At 41.2% G+C, this 18,751-nt stretch overlaps 1 protein-coding gene across 1 annotated transcript in view; it reads left to right on the forward strand.

The window, feature by feature from the left end:
- Positions 1–18,751, forward strand: part of CLTC (clathrin heavy chain) — a 76,191-nt gene that overhangs the window by 8,276 nt on the left and 49,164 nt on the right. The window contains exon 2 of the mRNA XM_055001695.1: positions 17,188–17,395. Coding sequence (XP_054857670.1) covers positions 17,188–17,395 — 208 coding nt within the window. The remainder of the gene's footprint in view (positions 1–17,187; positions 17,396–18,751) is intronic.

The following is an 18,751-nucleotide window of genomic DNA, read 5'->3' on the forward strand; positions in this document are numbered from 1 at the left end:
AAAGGGAACTCCCTGAAGACACAAAGGCACTCCTTTCTTGGCTCCTCTGAAGCACCTTCTTCTTCAAGGAGGTTAGAAGAAAGCCAGGATTGTCTCTTTACTTTGAGGAAGAAGGAAGTGAATGCTAGGAGACGCATTGGTGGGATCTTTGCTGTACACAGTCTGTATTTAATTGTGTTTATATCCTGATTGGCCCCGGAAAATACATTTTTAAATGCTAACATCTCAAGTTCCTCTCTTGAAACGGAATTATGCACTCCAAACAAGTGCATGAATTGGAAGTAACAGCTCTTTTTACATGATAGTTTTGTTCCTTGATTTTGTGTATGTTTCAACCTTTGACAGTCTCTCACATGATACAGAAAGCAGAGGAAAATGATCTGTGCATTCGTTAAGTTATTGCTTCTGCAACATGGTGACAAGGCCTTTTCTGAAGGATGAGAGTCATAGGCTTTATTGTACAAATGCCTGTCCATCCTATATCATAGATAGAAGAGGTGTGCTTGGCAGCCTCATATATTAGTCTAAATATCCGAAGATGTTCTGCATTCTGTAACATTAAAAATGTTCCCCCACCAAGTCCAAAGTATTGTTCAGTAATCCAGTCAGATGTTCTAGAGATGCTGTCACCACTACCCTGAAGTCTTAGTAAAGTTACTACTTCGTCCAGAATTCTCAAAGTACTGAGCAAACCACTGGTGCGTTTCTTCAGGCTTGGTGTGAAGCAAAAACTGTGGTGGATGAGAGTGGGGAGATGCTGGGCACAAGGGAAACCAAGTCCTAAGACTAGTACTAGTATTAGGACCTAGTAAAGCATCGCAGTCCTGAATGCAGGATGCCAGTGCTGGTGAGAGATCCAAATTAATGCTGACTCATTACGTCTACATCACACCTTCCTCGATCTGTTATAATATTGGGGTCCCAATTACACTGGCTACCAGTCTGCTCCCAAGCACAAGTCAAGGTGTTGATTTTGGCCTTTAAAGCCTTACATGTCCTGAGACCAAGATATATGAAGGACCGTATTCTCCTATATGTTCCTGCCCTGGGGATTGAGATATCAGAGAGAGGCTCCTTTGTCCAATCAGCTGAAGAAGTTCACCTGTTGGATACACAAGAGAGGGCCTTTTTGGTGGCAGCCCCAAGATTATGAAACCGTGTCCCCAGGGAAGTTTGCTTGGCCCCGACTTTATTGATCTTCAGGAGGCAGCTGAAGAAATGTTTATTTAGGACTGCTTTTAAGTAATTTTGTTTTTGTTACTGGCAATCCTAAACTGATGCTTTTAAACTTTGTGTTGTTTCAAACTTTTTAAAAAATCTGTGGTCGTTTTTGTTTATATTGTAAGCTACCTTGAATTCCTGCATAGTAGTAAGGTGGCTAACAAATGTTTTAAATAAAGTATTTTTAAACAAAAGATTTCCATTTTGCCCTGTATATTTCTCTCCCACATCTTCTCTGTGTGTGTATATTGCTTAACATCCATCATGTACCATATTGTTCTTTGCTCCTGAACTTTTCTAATGGACTCACAATTTGCAACAGTGTGTATTGACAATTTTAAACTGGTGACTTTGAAAACCTAAGATTTTTCAGTCTTCCCTAAGGTTTTCCATTTTTCTCTCCATTCTCAAGGGGGATTTTAATTCCCCAAGTCCCCAAGTTTTTCGAACGTTTCCCCTCTGATGCTGTCTAACTTATAACTGATGTCTCAAGCTGCTTGCTTCTGACCTATTCCTTTACATTTCTTTGGTATTGCTTCAAATGATTTGTGGATTAGCTTTTATGTATGCTAACTGTTAAGATCTTATCTGACAAGTCCCTGCTTGTCAGCATGGAAGCAAGTCTGTTGAAAGCTGGCGTTCACAGAAAATGCACATTTTCCTGAAGACGCCTGCATGTGCTAGACAAGAATCACTTGCCACAGATGACAGCTTGCTAGATAATTTGGCCATGTGTGTATTTTATTCTATGCTGAATTGTATTCCAGAGGCACTTTACAGCTGTGAATGATAACAAAATGTTACTAGCAGCAGATCACTTGCCTACTGAGATTGGCTGAGTGCCTTCCTGGTATCATCCATCCACCCACATATTGGGGGGCTTGTTCAGTTTGTTCTTCCTTTGGGAAATTCAAAATTTTCCTAGAAAATGTTGTATTGCTTTGGTTTTTTAAATGATTTTATTGGGTGAAGTTTAAATAATTATTCAGTACATGTTTCCATACTAGTTGAATACATTAATACATTGTAATCGTGTTTATATGCATTATGGTTGTATTAAATGAATCCATTTCACGAACTGCACAGCCATCCTCCAATGCAAGAAGCATGCTCTGCCAGAAGAGGACTCAGCTTTTAATGAAATCGATTCATAGGATCTAGCCTGTTATCACTGAGAGGGGTACATTTCATAAAGGCTGAAGTTGCTTGGTGTGTTGTTTTTAAAACTTGATTCCTCCCTCCCCCTGTTACGTGTTTTACTAGTTGGTTTTCAGAGTGTATTAATTTGCAAGAATGTATAGAATTTTACTAAGCAACAACAGCGCACCCTTAGCACCTCATACCTTTCGACTCATCATCACTCTAGCTGACATTTTAATTCTAATTAAGGGCCACCTTGCATGGATAGTAGAAGGTAGAAGAACATTTCTACTTATTTTTTGTTGTACTATTTACCCTTGCTTTCTACACTTCTTACCCAAGTGTAGTGAGATGTGCAAAATGAGGTGTCCTGGTATCCTCTTAGCCGTTGCTGAGGGTTCTGACTCTCACTTCCAGAAGAGCACCTCGCTGGGTGGGAAGCTGTGCATGACTCCTTTGCATGCTGTTTTTGTGATGGGAGGTCCTCCTGAATTCCTCTTGCGTTCCATCACTTCTTGAGAAGGGGGAATGAGCTCACAAGGCAGCTGGCGCTCCAAATTTCAAATGTGTGTTAGCTCAGTGGGCAGTGGTGAGGGAAGGGAGAAGAATTCTACATAGTGTGTTAAAGCATTAACTTAAAATAACACTCAGATATGGCATAAGAATGTGTGTATATGGAGGGGATGTTTGAGCAGCAGTGCTGTCCTTCTGTGTGATGACATCTTTGATTATGATGCCAAAGTAATGGTGGAGTGATGCCTCTGCAATCTGAGAAAAGCAGACTATCAATAATAAAAATAAATAAAATAAGTTTAACATGCGGATTCCTTTAGTGAAATCAGGTTTGTTTCAGCATAGACAGTAAGTGGCCGCATTGGGGGCTGAAGGTGCCTACCGTCCTATGTCAAACTCTTTTACCATTTTTATGTGTCAAGAAATTTCGTCTTCAGAGGTCACAGTCACTTTGCAAATTATGTCAAAACAGAAGTGTTAAATGGAATTGGTAAAGCCTTGATGATACAGAAGGCCAGACACCTGAGATGAGTGGAAGAGGGGTGTCTTAGGTAAGGAGAAGGAGAAAGCTTGGAGGTTTTTTAAAAGCGAGAATGGGTAGAGTGGTAAGTTGTCTGTAAAACCCGAGCACAACCTGCATAACACCTTTTATTAGGACTAACGAAATGTGCCAGCTTTTGAGTTCTCCAGGTTCTCAGCTCTCTGGTTGGATGTTACAGAAATTTAAAATAGGAAAAGGAAGCTCTGGGACATGATAAAACATCCTGGCACAGTCCACCTTGCTAGATGCAGAACTGATGTTAGAGTCCAGTGACACCCAACTTTTTTTTTTTAGATGAGCAACGGGACATAAAATGATTACATTCCACAGAAAGCCCAAAGATTGCAAATGGTCCTTGTGTGTGTGTCTAGTGAGACTGAGAGTGTCTCTGCATGACACATGAAGAACACGTGTCCGGAGATGCAGTGTTAGCCGGCAAGGGTAGTTTTTAAAAAACACAGCTGGTGGCAGGTCTTGCAGGTACTTCCAAAAACACTTCACTGCATCATGGGAGTGAATGAGTTAAAGTTGGTTTTATTAAAGAAGAATAGCAGTATCAAGATGGTCAGACAGGATCATTGGCTGAAGTGACTCAAGGTAGTAAAGCAAGGTTACTTGTAGGTCAAAGTCCCCACCCTCCACTAGGAAAGAAAGTCAGGATTTTGGCGGGCTGAGCATGGGAAGAGGGGAGGAGAGAAAGGATGAGCTCTGCTTAGTCTTTTAGAAGTTTGGTGCAGTCTCTGCTGAAACTTCAAGGTCACATTCTCAGGCCTGCCAGGAAATAGTAACCAAAACACCTGCAAGATAAGCTGCTAGCAACCATTCTGCAAAACTGGTTTCCCTCTGCATATTCTCAGAGGTATACTACTCACTGCAGCAAGAAATCCATAACGCATGACAGATATGTTGGAGGTGTATCTGACACAGGGCAAAGGTTTTGCTATACACTGAAGCTGTGTGAAGGGGCTGTAAAATGCCAGAAGGGAAACTTCAACCCATTATAACCTCTCCAGATCCAAGCATGGCTCTGGAAGGCAGCTGTAGTCCATTTCCATTCCTCAGTACCTGCTGGTTGCCATCTCACACTGTTATAGACTGAAGAGGTGAAATTGACAGACTTCGGGGAGGCAAAGATGAAATTAACCAGTCCTTTGAGGAGTGATCTCCACTGGCTCTGTCTTTTTAAATTATGCTTCCTGGTTAATACTTGATGAACACATGCTGAGAGAGGCCTCTGAATTCCCTTTTCAAGATAGCTAATTTGGCTGAAGGTTTCTGATTTATTCCTGCTGTTTTAGTCTTCAAAAGGAAGTTCATGAAACTAAGTTTTTCTGTTGGCTTAAAAAAATCTATTCTTTGAATTGTGTTCTGATTTTATTTTACCTGCCTTAGGCAGGCTTACAAATGTTGTAAAAAAGTTGCCTATATTAATTACAGGCACCACATTTTTAAAGCTTAATTGCTTAGAGAAGATTATGGTGAGCAGGCAAAGTGGGTTATTTGAAACCCTGGTTAATTCTAAAGTAGTGGTTGAGGTGAAGAGTGATGGCTGGTGCTTTTTTATTGGCCAAGAGTGTTCTTGTATAGAGCAGGCTTGTTAATAGCATAATAGCATAGCTATGCTACTATGACAATATTTATTCCAGATTGGTTGTTCTTGCATATGCTGTCCATAGGGGTGCAGTGACCCCCTGAGAAATGCAGGAAAGATCTCAAACAGCTATGCCAAGCTATAGACTCTGGCATGCCTGTTCTAGCTGGAGGGGTGGCTGTGCATCAGTAGACCACAGGCAAAGTGGGAACTTTGTTTCTGAAGTGGGTTCAGGATGAGCAATGGTTTGTATTTGGGAAGTAGAACTTGGGCAGCCATGATGGCCCATTGTGTTCCTTCTCTAGCTGGAAAACCATCCTTCAGTATGGCAGTATATTGTGAACCAGAGCAATATTAGGTAATATGCAAGAATTAATTGAGGTTTTTAACTAAGCTGTCTTTTCTCCATTCTTGGATACAGGAGAACGATCTAAAACTTGATGCAGGCGAATAGATTTTTAAAAGGGCTTAATGGGGAAAAATCAGGAACTTCCAGAAATCCAGCAACTCTTCCGATTAACTGTGCCCACTTTAAAAATATGAGGTGTGGCACGATTAAGAATAGTTTTACTTATGGAGATCATAACTAAACTGTAGATTTTAATCAGAAAATGATATGAATAACTGACCAGACCTGGATATTGCAAACTAATGCATGCATACTTGTCATTTGATGAAATGGGACTAAAGTCCTTGTTGGTGTGCAAAAGCTTCATTAGATTAAAACATTAAAACAAGTATACCACTATGGATTTATGAATGAAACATGCACTAAATTGAAATCTCAGCATTTTAAAATGAGAGGAGAAAACATCAGTCTTGTTGAGCATTCTGAAAACAGGCTTTGTGTTCAGATATATCCGCTACTCCATGCTTGTTTGAACCCCTTTCTCCCCAGCCAGTATATAAGCCGTGACTTTCTCCTGATCAGATGGATTTTCCAAGATTCCCTGATGCAACCTGTGCTGCAGTCAGTAAGTACAGAGCAGTCCCAGAAATGTCCACAAACCGTGGTTCTATTCCTGAACTCTGAAAGGATAGGTACTTTTAAAACTACAAGTGCCTAATGTAGCCTAGGTGATAGGTGTGCCATGAAATCGGTCTCCTTCCTGCCTGGCTATCTTGCAGGTGCGATCCTGCTCTTTTTTCTGGGAGCTGAAAAAATATAGGTTGTCTGAGTATAAGAGAAGAGCCTCTCTAGTTCTTTAAAAAATCTACCCTGGGTTTCAAGTCTGAGAAACAGTCTAGAAAGACTACATTAAATGGCAAACTTGACAACTTCTGCTGGCTGAAAATAAATGCCCCCCTCCCCCATTTTGTGTCACGTAACAGAACAATGGCTTGCATCCGCTTGTATGCTATCAAAGCTAGCAAATGGTGCATTCTCAGCATTTCTGCATTTCCTTTGGACAGGGGCAGCTCAAGGCCCCTTTCTCTTAGCAAAATAATGCTGATTTCTTTCCTGGAAGAGGTCGGCAAACTTGCTGCTGTCAGTCTGCTTTACCCTCAGATGGATGCCAGTGCTTGGGGTTCAGTGACAATAATCTACAATGTTTGCCTTGCACATCATGATCTTTCTCTTTGGAAAAAAGTTACAGCACTCCAGTTGTTGACTTTTCTAAAGCTAGTTGGGGAATACTTCTAGATTCATGTACCTTTTGCCTGTTATAGTAAAGTTAAGGTCCTAAGTCACACTAGTGGCATACTGCAGTTTTCTTGGGAAAGAGCAAGAGTCCAGTAGCACCTATAAGACTAACCAATTAGTGGTAGGGAATGAGCTTTCGTGAGTCACAGCTCACTTCTTCAGATGCAGTTTTCTTAAAGTACTGCTCAGGAATAAACTTGAAATGGCATGTAATTAAACAAATGGCAGAGTCCGTACAAAATTGCTTCCTGGGAGATTAGAAATGTGTTTCTGTCTCTTTAATTGCATGCTTGTAACTTGCAGTAAATCTTGCTTCAACACCAGTGCATGCTTTGTACTCCACCTTCAAGTGTAGAATGCAACTTGCAGTTAATCTAGTGGCATTTCAGAGATTATTCTGGTTAAACAGAAGTAATCAGAAGTTTGTTTTTAGGCAAAATGGAAATTTTCACAAAAGTGGAAATATATTCAGTATTAAGCCAAAGCTTATTTTAATGCTTAAAAAATGTAAATCCTTTGATTTAGTGGTTTTATATGATGGCTGATATATTTATGAAATCTAAATGTACACATGCTTTGCAGCGCAATCCTGTGCAAAGTTATACCAGTCTGAGCCAGTGTAGTTTAGCGGTTAGCGTTGGATTAAGCTGTGGTATACCCAGGTTTCAATCCTCACTCGGCCATGAAAGCTCGTTGGGTGACCTTAGGCTATATGTGTGTGACTGGCCCGACCTACATCACTGAGTTGTTACAATAAAATGGAGGAAATGAGAACGATACAAGCTGTTTTGGGTCCCCAAGGTGGAGTATCAGTAACAAGGAAGATTACAGAGAAACCCCAGTACTAAAGAGCTGCGAACTCTTACACCTTATGCTGCTTTAGCACATGTACTTTGGTTTTTGCTATCTGAAAGGTAGAAGAAAATTAACATGAAAATGTAAAATGCGCTTTATAGTAAAGAGTGGATAGATAATATACAGTCTTTTGCAGTCCTCATAGGGCTTAAAGCATATCTGGATATTAAACTGTTAACATTGAAACATTCAGTAGTATGTTCTTGTATACATGACGGTATGTTGTGGGCAAAATTAATCATGCTGCGATGTATTGTCAAAGGCTGTCACGGCTGGAGAACGATGGTCGTTGTGGATTTTCCGGGCTGTATAGCCGTGGTCTTGGCGTTGTAGTTCCTGACGTTTCGCCAGCAGCTGTGACCTCTGAAGATGCCAGTCACAGCTGCTGGCGAAACGTCAGGAACCACAACGCCAAGACCATGGCTGCACAGCCCGGAAAACCCACAACAACCAATCATGCTGCATTTGGCAAACCATGCTGCCCATTAATTTTCTAAAATGGCACCTGCCCTCTTAACTACTTGAAACGATACTGATCCCTGTTGATCACTGGAAAATCAGCCGACACCCGTCAACATTCCAATGACTTTCTGAAGCGCAGAGTCTTCAGATTCAACCATCCTGGGTTCTGGGCAGGAAACAAATTGCCATTTGTTGAAACGTCTGAATATAGGCATAAACATTGTAACTAATTGTGGCTATGGCTGTACTAAGTATGTGTTGAAACCACGTTGAATCTTAGCTCTGAATACAAGAGGATAACTGGGAGGGGAGGGAAGACTTGGAATATTGAGAACCAGCTGTGCTCATTATCATGAACAGTCCGTAGTGTGCTTGACTGTATACCACCTAAACATCGTGGATAGCATTGCTGTGGGCGTTGTTTGTCATATGAAGCTTCCTTATACTGATTCAGATCATTGGTCTCTCAAGATCAGCTTTGCATCCTTTAACTGAAAGCAGCTTTGTAGCATCTCATGTGTATGATGTGTCTTTCACATTAGCTCCTACCTGATCCTTTTAAGTGGAGATAGGGATTGAACCTGGGACCTTCTGTGTGCAAAGCAGTTGCTCTACCACTGAGCTACAGCTTCACCCTAAAGGCTGTGGCTATGAAATAGTGGTCCAGAGTTTCTTCTGCATCTAACAGAAGTCAAGATTTGTTACCAGCAGTGCAGTTCTGTGCAATTGTACTCCTGTCTAAACCCACTGTTTAGGATTGCATAAGTGGTCTCAAAGTTTTGAACTGGTTGATTGCAGCCACTGTCTGTGGCTGTTGTATTGTTCAAGTTTCACAGTAATCAAGTAAGCTGCTTTTCTTTGGCTGTGGCTCTGCACAAATTTAACAGCATTGTTGCTTCAGACAGATGGCCATAATTAAGGTAAACCTATATTGGGGTGAGTTGCTTAAGTACTGTGGCTAAGCTTGGTCTTCAGTGAGAGAACATTACCATCTGCTAGGTTTTAGCTGTTAAAGCAGCTGCTGAATTTTCTTTTTAAAATGCCTTAAGTTCATTGTTGAGTGATAACTGCAGTACTGTTTTTTTTATTAAGATCTTGGATTCTGGAATGGTGGATATTGATGACTGGTACAGATGTATAGTAGGATCTTGTTTGCAGTTGAGAGAGTGAGATTTGATTTGGATATAAAATGTTCAGAAAATTTGAAGCTGTGGAGAAAATCTAGGCTTTTCTGTTAGAAAAAATGAAAAATATGTGCAATGCTTTCTTACCAAAATTACTGGACTGTAATACAAAAAGAATCACTTAACTTGGCATATAAAATTTAGCGTCTTTATGAAATGTAAAAGCAACTGTTAAGCTTTGAATGCATGTCAAACCTTTGCCAACAAACCAGTCACCTGTAGTTTTCTCCGAGTAAAATTGGAAATATACCAAATATTTTGTGAGTGTGTGCTGTCAAGCCGCAGCTGGCTTTTGGTGACCTTATAGGGTTTTCAGAATAAGACAATGTTCAAAGGTGGTTTTGCCATCGTCTGTCTTTGAATTGCAACCCCAGACTTCCTTGCTGGTCTCCCATCCAAATAGTGGTCAGGGCTGACTTTGCTTAGCTTCTCAGATTTGAAGAGATCAGGCTACCTGGACGATCCAGGTCAGGGCATACCAATTATTAGAGTTCTGCAAATTGCTATGGGTTAGATCTAGCCAGCTTTTCTGCTGATGTTTTGACCACCCATGAAGGCTATGCTGAGGATCAAGAGTGTGTGTGAACAAAAGCCATGTGGACCAGGGGCTGTAGTAAGGAAGGGAATTGTGCAAGTTTGAGTGAAAAAGCTGGCTGGAACCCTGTGCTGTCTTGGCATATGTGTCCTAATGTTTGCCATCTGAGAGTATAAAAAAATTAGAGAAACAAATTTTGTAGTGAACACAAGAGTGTATGACATGAACAGAAAGGCTCTCATGCACTTGAAAATGACTTGTTACCGCCCCCCCCCCAAATCCAGGGAATCCAGATCTGAGTTTCGGGGGGGGGGGGGAATCCAGTTTCACTGAAATCTGGGTAAGATCCTGTAATCTGGTTTGGTAAGGTTAGAGAATCCTAGATTTATTTGGCCATTATTTTCTACGGGAACTTAAAGTGTGTATTTTCTCCAGGGGACTTAGAGTGTGTCATTTTTCAAGCAAATTCCACTAAATTTGCAGGAAACCTACTTTTGGGTGTCCTCTAAAGAACCCTCTCCCCAGGTTCAGGAAGATCAGACCCCAGGTTCCAATTCTATGGGCCCCTGAATAAGGTGTCCCCAACAGCTCGCTGTTGTTACTTATGGGGAAAACATCAAAGCTAACTCCCATTGCAGAAACACACTGGGGCAAGGCTGCCATGGCCAAAGCACACTCCCAAATGCAAGTTCAATGCACAGAAAGCCCAACAAAACCGAACTGAAGCTAGGGAATGGAATCCCCCCCAGAACCAAAGTGAAGCAAGACCAACCTCAAACTAGAGAATCATGTCAAAACAAAGAATTCCACCCAAACCAAACTGAAACAAGGGAATGAATGGAATCCTCCCAGAACCAAAATGAAGCAAGAGGACCAACATCAAACCAGAAAATCATGTCAAAACAGCAAATTCCATCCAGACCATACTGAAGCAAGGAACTTGCAACTTAGCCAAACTGAACCAGTGTCACTCACAGAAGACAAGCAGATAGCTTCTGCACAGATGGGCCACTCAGCCTCCTCATTCTGCTTCAGTTCCCCTCCCTCCTTTCCTTACTCTCTTGGAAAAAAATAGGAGAAGCCCAGGAATGGAACCAACCTGAAGCTGAAGCAACATTTCCTAGACTAACCTGGATTTATCCTTGATTCTTTGATTTGATTCCTAGACTAACCTGGATCAGATCCATGATTCTTTGATTTGATTTGGGAAAGCCGGATTTAGCCAGATTGACAAAAATCCAGCCTTTCCCCCAATCCCAGATCCAGATTGTACACCCCGACTTACCAGTATGTGCAGGAGTTCTTTAAGATGTATTTTGAATGCTATAAAGTTTAATTTTACAGTGATCAAGGCGTTTATTCCTTAGATGGCAGGAGCAGTGCATTTCAAGAAGCTGTTCCCAATCTGCTAACCACAACTAACATTTGCATTGGACTATGGTGCTTCTAACAGCAGTTGTTAAGGTCAGGAACTTTACTCTGACCATTTTCTAACTGTTCACAGCAAAGGTTCCAAGGACTACCTTTTCTCTTTTGAATTTATGCTCCAGTAATTTAATCTATTCTTTCTCTTTCCCTGCCCCATAGGATTGAGTCTTCTCAGTTGTGGCATGATGGCTGTGAGGTTACCCCTCTATAATCTGTCTCAATTGCTTTTAGATATCTGACCAAAAATAGAGGACTTTGGGAGCAGATTAAGTGATTTAATACTATTTTGCATCTTGACTTCTAAAGTATTTGAGGTTTTTCTTTTTATGTTGGCAGATTTTGTCTATTGTCCCTTGGTATTTGTGTCATTACTTTATTTCCCTTTTTAAGCTTTAAGCTAGTTGTAAGGGTTTTTAATGAACTTGTATGGGTTAAATGGGATAGAAATATTTCCAATATGGTTCTCAAAGTGGGAACAATTTTACGCTAAAAAATGGGAGAAGGAAGAGATTGTTCTTCCTTTTGCAGAGGATTTTGTAGGCAGTCTTTTAAAATTATTTTAAGGAACACTACGGTGTTGGTAGGGCTCTTTTTCGTGTTCATGCGTGTCCTTTTTATGGGGTGCCGTGCAAAGTGAAGTGACTTGTGGAAATGTGACTGGTTCCCAGTACATAGGAATACATAATGTTTTACATAAAACAAGAACTAGAAATATGTGCAAAGCCAATAACTCCATAGACGTATTCTAATGAGGGATGTGTGTATCTTCTGATTAAATTGTACTAAAATGAAATTTAGTTGTTTTACTCAAAGTACAAGGCTGAATGAGACCCTAAGAGAATAACTAGGTAGGCTGATTCCTGCCTTGAATTCCATGATGAATCCAGCCAAAAGAAATGTTGATCTTTGTGCCCCATCAGTGTGTCGGAAATGTCCCTGGTATTTTAAAAATTTCAAAGTCGACCACCTGGATTAGGGTAGTTAGTGGTATTCTGAAACTTGAGTGAGTGTGAATTTGAGATCAAGTAACAAAACTTGGCTGGCATAGTACTTGTAGTAAAGGGTGTGGTGCATTACTAATAGCTTGTGAATGGTTTCTTACAAAGGTGTGCTTTTAAAATAAAAACTCGACAGTACAGTTAGAGACTTCTTGGAGCGGAAACAAATTGAGACCTACTTGTGTGTGAATTAAAGTTTGTGTGTGTACATGTGTCTGTGTGGCACAGTCCTTCACTCTCTTAGGATGTAAGTCCTTTTAAAAGCAGGGGGGGTTAGGTGGTAGTGTTAGAACATTGGCCGGGTTTGGATCTGTGATACTCATGGTGAAACCTGTGCTCTGTAGCAGAGCTCAGGGATGGGATCTTGGGCAGACTTGCTTCTTTCCATGATTGCTCATTTTTATCAACTCATTAGAGAAAAGGCACTATCCTTTATATACTTTGGAAGAGATTGGTGAAACCTAATCCTCTTTTCCAAAAATGGCCTACCATATCAAGGCTAGGAGTGGCCAGAAGTGTTTTTATTAGGGAAGGAAGTCGGAAAGAGCCTGCTAGCTTGCTGGCAGCAGCTGACTGCCGTTTGGACTGAGTGTTTCTCTTCTGTTTGCAAGTACTTAGTCCTAGGCATGGCACAAACTCTGGGGCAAGAGCCAAAGAGCTCATGTCCTGGGGTCTGTTGCAGTAGATATTCACTGGGCTGGTACAGGATCCAACCAGGATGTATTTTCCTTTTTTAATTTATTGCTGGCTCTGGAAATGTTTGTGGTGATGGGGGTGAGAACGCTGTTAGTACAGCAATTCTGACTTCACAGTTGGGCTTTGAGCCTGTCCATGTGCAGCACCAGGGCACAGTGATGCATTAGAAGTGTTTTAGAAACATTAATGCCGCAATGTGAATTTATTGCTATGCCTCAAAATCAGTTGTGGGCTGATGACCCATCAAGATTACAGCAAGATATAGATATGGAAACCCTTTGGGTGCAGTTTTGCTTCAAGAAGCATTTGGGGGGTCTTGTGTATGGCCCCTTTTGCTTTTTTTTCTAATCACCACCCTTACCAGCAGTTGAGAAATGCAGTGTGACACACCCTGTCTTTATCAGAGGCTGCAAGGAAGGACAAAACAGATCTGAGAAGGTGGAGCCTTTAACAAGGCACATGAAATAGCTCTGATAATAAGGTTGGACTTTTCCCAAACCTTCTAAGTTCCATGTGTATTTCAGAGAAACTACTTTAAATACTTTGGCTTTTAAAAACCTAGCCTTGCAAACAAAATATGGGAGGAAAAGAGTGCTGCTGGTTGCAGAATGCTTGCTTCCAAGCTTTTACCCCCCACCCCCCTTACTGGTAGTAATGAATGAATCATTCTTCCTTTTTGTCGTTTACTACACCCTGTTGCACAAATGGGGAACTGAGAGGAGGAATTCTGTAGAAGAGCCCTTTCAGAAGTAATTACACAGCACAAAAGCCCCAGGCTAAACATGCTGCAGCCTCTGACCTGCCTTCTTTTCAAGGAGCTTGATGTGGAGTATAGGGATAATTGTCTGTTTCATGGTTGCAGCAGTCCTGTAAGGTAGGATTAGCTGAGGAAGCAGCTGCCTCAAGGTCACCTAATAGGCTTTGTGGCTGAACAAGGATTTGAACCCAGGTCTTCCCAGCCTGAACCACAACAGTATGCCTTGAAAACAGAATAAAGTGATGACGTGTTCTCTACATAGTGGTGCAGCTTTGCTAAATTCCTTTCAGCAATCTGCAGAAGATAATCAAGTTGCAACATGAAAATGTGGTTTGCTTAGTAATAGTTGCTCTAATGCCTTCATTCTCACTCCACCCCAACCTTGTGAAATTCCGCTCGTTTGGCTTGCTCCCTTCTCCAAGATTCTGAGGGTATATGCAGCTGGTGTGGTGGGATGTGTGATATATAAGCTATTCACATACAAGTATTAGCTATATAAGTGCTTCTTAAACATTCTGCCTTGAAGAGAGCCCCTTCTGCATCAGCCGTTTTTCCAAGAAATAGCTTGTGGCACACCAGAGGATTAGGGTACACATCTGGTTTGCGTGATGGAACTACTTGTTTGCTGTTCATTTCTTTGATTGCAACTGCTGTCCTTATGGCTCTGCTACACTTTACCCGGGAGGTCCGTGGTCTGATGTCCTCGCGGACTTTTTAATCCTAAAGCAGAAACAGAGGAGGGGGAATTTGGCTCTGGATCATGATCGTCAACAGAGGGGATGGGTTAATGGTTACCCTTGCCCTACGCTCTTTTCTTAGTACAAATTGTTGTTGTCCTTCCTACTGAGCTGTAATCCTGGTAAGGGACTAAAGGCAGGTATTGCACGTCTCTTTTGGTGATCTAGGCTGTGGATGTAGAAGTTCCGGTAGCCGTATTGGTTGAAAGACAAATCCCAAACACATGCAGTACTATTTATTAAGACAAAGCAAAATGACCTGTCAGTGTGCAAATTCGGAGTCAGGCTGGATTTTTTTAAAAGAAGGGGATCTTGATCTTGAGGCCTTTGGAATTTCTGCAGAGGCTTTCGGCTCAGAGGCATTGGAGTGAAGTCTGTATTAAGCACTTTTAGCATTCGAGGAAGAGAGGTAGGGGGAAAAATTAGAAACCAATATTGTAGTAGACTAGGATATTTGATCAGAAACAGTCTCATGCAGTCACAGTAGGATACCAGCATATTTGGGTATCAAGTTAAACTTTATAACACTTAAAGCATTCTGGCCTCTTTAATAATTCATTTGCATCAAACACATTATAGCTTATTGTCATCACAATTATTCACATTTAAACAAACATCTTTTAAATCATTCTATGTCTACAGCATGCATAAGAATTTGTCATTTAATATTGTCTAAAATGCACTATATATTTTGAATGGGTAAGACTTTTTCTTACAAAATGCATTTCTCTAATTCCAAAAAATATTTCATGAGAGTTTTTTCCAGTGTTCTCCAAAGTGTTCCATTTTCTTGTTGGGAAAAATTGAAGAAAAACTCCATAGGTAGAGCATGGGGAGCAAGATCCCACCATTGTGCCCTCTCATCTCTAGCTCCTGATCCTATGTGTATGTGAAGGAACAAAGTCACGTGCCCTGTTCCCTTGGCTCCTGGGAGGTCAGCTCTATGGCAGGCCCAAGTCTCCACTTGCCAATGCCATCCCTTTTCCTCGCTACTGGGAGGGGGATCAAAATCAAACCAGGAAGCAACTGCTGCCACCAGTAAATCATAGAATCTTTGGGACGGATTTATACGTCCACCACTCTGTACTTGTGTTGCCATTTCTAGGCTCCACATAGCGGCCTCCTCTCCCACTTCACTTACAAGCTAGCCCAGAGACGATCGATTGCAACTTTGCAATTTGAGCTGTTGTGCTCAAGAGATGGCCTTTGCCACTCTTTAGATAGCAAGACCAAATAGACATGGTGTGTTTACAGAAATCCGTCTTCAAGCATTCCACGTGTAAGAAAGTTCACTAAAGTACAGATGGTTTGTTCAAGCATTAGGCTGAGCAAAGATACAAAGAAAAGGTGAAAGCATGCAGTCCCTACACTTGGTATTCATCTGAAAGGATGCTTAAGTAGTATAGGCTAGTATTTTTTGCAGCTGTAACAATTAAAAGTTATATCATTGCCTTAGTTCTCGGAGTTGGGACTCCGTTGTTGCTCACACATGGACAAGATGGAGTCTCTGGGTAAAAATTTAGTCCTTCATGGCTTGAGCCCATCCAAGGAGAAGAGCAAGATGGAAAAGAGCTTCTTTCCTCTTATCCAGAGAATGTATAATTCCCCTGCTAGAGTCCATTCTCCCCTGAGAGGTTGTTCAGATCTTCCTACCTGAAGAAGAAGAAATCACTATTACATTTGGATAGTTAGGTGGGAAGCCATGTTGGTCTGCTGTAGAACAGCAGGATTTTAGTCCAGTGGCACCTTAGAGACTAACAAGATTTTCAGAGAATAAGCTTTCAAGAGTTAGAGCTCCCTTCTTTAGACATGAGTAGAAATGGAGGTCCTTGAGCCTTTTTGGTGTAGTGGTTAAGAGTGCCGGGACTCTAATCTGGAGAACCGGGTTTGATTCCCCACTCCTCTGCTGGTCCTCCAGCTGAGTGACCTTGGGTTAGTTACAGCTTCCCAGAGCTCTCTCAGCTTAATCCACCTCACAGGGTGTTTGTTGTGGGGATAATAATAACATACTTTGTAAACCGCTTTGAGTGGGTGTTGTGTTGTCCTGAAGGGCAATATATAAATCCCAGTCAAAGACAGGTGGTTTGTTACTATCAGGATGTAAAGGTACAATGCAGCTCAATTAGAGCAGAAATTAGCCTCTCACTACAGAGGCTAAATGTTTGCCTTGGGTACATGATTTAATCCTTGGCTTTTTCGATGGAAGGCTCTCCAATACCACGGTTGGGAGATTCTGAGGGTTACTTCCAGTTGATTGTTTTTAAATGAATCCCTGTCTTCCTCTCTTATCTGTTGTAAGAGATTCTACTGGGATAGATGGGCATGTGATCTGACTCTGCATAAGGCAGGTCTGAGACAAACTCCAGGCACTAAGCACAGCAGCCTGTTTATAAAGCAATTCTCTGAATGTTTACTCTGGCTGCTTCTATATGGGTGGTCCTGTAGGTTGTCAGGCTAGCGCTTTTGGAAGATGGGATGTAGTATTTGATACTGACGAGTAGAACCAACTATTATTCAGTGGCCAGAGTTTGAGATTTCCCTTGATGAAAATTGGTATTTGTAGCATTCAGTCATTTTTGCACAGCTGCATGCATGACCATTTATTTAACAGTGGAAGAAAACTTGTGCTAGTTTTGGAGGGACAGTGCATGTTTAAATGGGAGATGTTCTGTTTGTTGCATGTGCTGACTACCTACAGGTTGTGTTTGAAGTGCCCTCATAGACGCATGGGGTTTTCAAGGATATCTTCAATAAATCAGATGGAAGTACTTGATCAAGTCCCAGAACAACAATTTCAGTTAGATCTTGTCCAGGTATAGCTATTGCAAGAAGGGTGTGAAAGAACTGCTGGATGACTTTCATCGTGATCTTTTATGTGTTGTAGCTCCAGAACCTGGGCATTAATCCGGCCAACATTGGCTTCAGCACTCTGACTATGGAGTCAGACAAGTTCATCTGCATACGAGAGAAGGTAGGGGAACAAGCCCAGGTGGTTATCATTGACATGAATGATCCCAGCAACCCCATTCGCCGGCCAATTTCTGCTGACAGCGCAATCATGAACCCTGCCAGCAAGGTCATTGCACTGAAAGGTACGGAAAATCTTTCTCAAAGCATTTTAAGATGTATTTGAATGCAGCAAGCTTGGATTTTATTGCACTTCAGGTTTTAAAACTGCATGGATTTTTCTCTCTCCAAAGCTATCTTTATTGCTGTGCCTTTTCAGTGTCACTGCTATTTTTTTTCCTTTTTGCTCTGTGAAAAACTGCATCTTATATTGTGTAAATAATGTTGTCAAATTGAAATCTCCAGGGTTTTAGTTGGTAATTCAGTGACTTTGTCTGTCCTGAGATTTTGATATAGCTACTGGAACATAGTCACCAAAAACCTATTAATGTGATTGGAGTTTGTATGCAGCTGGAAGATAAACTTTAAGAATGCAAGATCCAGATTATAGCCTTACAGACCTTTGGGGAATGGAGGGGCGCAGCTTGAATTCTCCTGGCCCACACCTCATCACTCACTCCTGAGATTTTTCCTTTAGCAGACACTCAGCTGTCTCATAGAGCATGCTCAGTTCTCATCAGGCTGTTGTTGAGGTTTTTTTCTTTGAGTTACTATACACATTAATGTTCTTTAATGGGGAGGCCTCTGAGTATGTAGAGATTCCTGTCTTGTCTGTGGGGTAACCTGATTTTGCTGCTGTGTGACTGGCATGGGGTTTAGCAGAGAGGATTCTAATCCTGCCATGCAAGGGGACGATTCTAGCTACATCGTGGATCACTGGATCACTGTCTCCTTAAAGGTTTGGCTTTTTAAGCCTACAAAAAATCTCCCTCTTTCTTAAAGTAGTTTATCTCGATATAAAGTAAACTTAATAAATAGGTAGGTAGGTAAATTTATTGTATATGGCCATTGGCCTTTACGAAACAAAACATATGTACAAATTACAACCATAAAATTTAAAAAGAATTCTGAAATACCAAGCAACATTAAAATTATTCAAAACACACCCAGATTTACTGCTCAGACTGATGAGATGCTTTCTTAGAAACTGCACTTGCTCTTATTTTCCTAACGGCCAAGGCAAAAAGTGTCACTTTGTAGGATACAGAGGCATCTGCGTCAGATAACATGTACACTAATTTATCAGAGTCAGAGAAAGAGTGTATGTTGTTTATTGTCTTGGCCAGGAATTTCTTTATGGGTTTGGTAAACAAAGGACAGGCTAGAACATAGTGAAGAAGGTCCTCTGCTGACCTACCGCATAAACAAATACATCGCTCCTTTGGTTTTTTGGAGTACCAGCCTAAAAGTAATTTGGTTGGCATTGTTTGGAATCTCAATGATGTAAATGCCATTCTAAGGTTGTGTGCAGTAATATCAAGCAGGTAAGAGGCTCTAAGATGGTATTTTTTTAATAAGTTTATACCATGAGGAAACCTTTG

The sequence above is a fragment of the Eublepharis macularius genome, chromosome 17, assembly GCF_028583425.1.
Source record: "Eublepharis macularius isolate TG4126 chromosome 17, MPM_Emac_v1.0, whole genome shotgun sequence".
In the NCBI taxonomy this organism is placed as follows: Eukaryota; Metazoa; Chordata; class Lepidosauria; order Squamata; family Eublepharidae; genus Eublepharis; species Eublepharis macularius.